This window comes from Egretta garzetta, unplaced genomic scaffold (assembly GCF_000687185.1).
Source record: "Egretta garzetta isolate BGI_Z169 unplaced genomic scaffold, ASM68718v1 scaffold571, whole genome shotgun sequence".
NCBI lineage: Eukaryota > Metazoa > Chordata > Aves > Pelecaniformes > Ardeidae > Egretta > Egretta garzetta.
This window is the reverse complement of record NW_009258622.1, coordinates 191,340-193,292: the sequence shown is the minus strand read 5'-3', so window position 1 is coordinate 193,292 and position 1,953 is coordinate 191,340. Positions and strand designations below refer to the sequence as shown.

General features: G+C 61.9%; 1 protein-coding gene across 3 annotated transcripts in view; it reads left to right on the top strand.

The window, feature by feature from the left end:
• Positions 1–1,953, top strand: part of LOC118453313 (rho GTPase-activating protein 6-like) — an 8,044-nt gene extending 6,091 nt beyond the window's left edge. For 2 of the 3 annotated variants that reach the window (XR_004843236.1, XR_004843237.1), the window contains exons 3-4: positions 576–638; positions 1,919–1,953. Coding sequence is in view for 1 of the 3 variants with exons in the window: in XM_035903675.1 (XP_035759568.1) it covers positions 576–859 (284 nt within the window). In the remaining 2 variants the exon portion in view is untranslated. Of the gene's footprint in view, positions 1–575; positions 1,357–1,918 lie in introns of those variants that run through there. The other variant, XM_035903675.1, reaches the window with a different exon arrangement.

Here is a 1,953-nt window from a genome sequence, read left to right as displayed (position 1 = left end):
CCCCGCGGGCTGCAGTCTCCCAGCGCGTTTGGGAGCCGTTCCCTCTGGCGGGGCACGGCAAGCGAGGGCACCACAGGGAGATGAGCTGCGGCTCATTTTGGCTCCGTTTTGTAATGCCAGCGTGTTTGCGGGCTGGCCCGATGGTCCGGCCGCCCTCACCTGCGGTTCTGTGCCTTGCTGGCTCACGCGCCCGGTGGTACGGCATCGGTGAGCCCCAACGGAGGGCTGCGCTTGAGCCGGGGGGGGTGAGTCCCACGGCTGTGGTCTGGTGCCACGGGACCCCCCCAGCCCAGGTGCCCGAGTGTGTGGGGGTCTCTTCCTCCGCTTTGGGAGGGTGGTGGCCCATCTCTGGGGCTGTTTGCCCCAGGGGGCTGATGCCCACCGTGCCATTCCACGTGGCCTCACGCATCCTCTCCGGGCCACAGCCACGTCAGGTCCCCAGTGTCCCCCTGCCTGCGGGGGCGCCGGTGGCCGGGCTCGGCCTGCAAGGGCACAGGAAGGCGAACATCTTTAAGGGGAGACCGTACCAAAGCAGCCTCGTGACGCAGAACCTTTGCTGTCTTTTCTCCTCGTAGTTGGACCCAAAGGCAGCAAATCCATCCGCCAGAAACTGGAGAGCTTTTCAAAGGAGAAGAAAGGTGAGCGGCCTCGCTTTTACCCGCGTCTGCTCCCTGCTCCGGCAGGGCATCACTGGCTTTTGGTGGGGCTGAGCTGGGAGGTGCCCCTGCTGCTTGCTGCTCCCCAGGGCGGGTGCGCCGGCACGTGCCCAAGCCTGGGAGGGATGGGAGGGATGCGTACGTGTGCGTGGATGGAGTGCACGTGCACGTGGCCGTGCGTTTGTGAAGGTGTGCACATGTGAATATTTCCACCTGCACATACGAATATTTCTACGCGCCCCTCTCATCCCCGATCTCGTGGCTCCGAATTCTGCTTCATCGTCCCTTGGAGGCCGTCAGCCACAAACCCTGGGAAAGCAGGAGCGTCGAGCACAGCCAGCTGGCAGCGAGCACTGCCTAATTTTCTTCATGCCACGTACAAGTTCCACCCAAGCAAACGATGGAGCCGCAGCCTGGTATTTCACAAAATGGGTTTGTGCCTTGGGCCCCGGCTGCCAAAGCCCTGAGGCCAGGGCGGTGCGGAGGCTGGGAGCAAGGCGAGCTCTCCTTGCCCCCCAAGGAGCTACGGAGGGGGGAGATGCCATGAGTATCCAGACTGTTACCCTCGAACAGACATAGCTGACACAAACCCTGTAGAAGGTTATAATTCAGAGGTTATAATTGGGTAAGAATCTTTTGAATAGGCTATTTCTGTGATTTATGAAGCCTCCCCCTCACAGCCACTGTGGCACCTTCTCAAGGCTGCAACCAATACAAGGAAGGAAGGTTCAGGGAAACTGGGACAGGCTGCGGCACGTGTGTTGACGGAGACCAGTTTTCCTGCCGTCTTCCCAGCTCCCCTTGCATCTCCATCCTCTTCCTCCAGCACGCCAGCTCCCATGCCGTGCCCTCCGCTTGGCTTCCTGCCCCCCCTGCACCCCGAGTCCCACCACGCAACGCCCCGGGGCTTTCTGGGGGCAGCAGCTCCCCTGTGGGCTTGCCCGGGGTGATTGGGATGCTCTTCCCCACACCCCAGGCACTCCTGGCCCCCGGGGAGCTGGAGGAGGAGCAGGGAGCGGGAGGGGACAGGACGCTGATAGTTCCAGGACTGCCATCCCAGATCCAAGCTACAGATCTCCTCATTGGTGGTTTTACACCTTGTCCTCTTCACCCTCCTGGTTGTCTTTACGGCGCCCTGCTATCCCCCCGTTGGCGAGTGATTTCACCCAGGCGTGCCCCCGGCAGCCGGGCTGTGCTAGCGCAGCTCCCTCTTGATTTCCCTCCTGGCGATACTTTCCCCTTTCTCCTGGGTTTTTCCGTAGACTGCTCCCCTCAGACATTTGGGATCCCGCTCTTC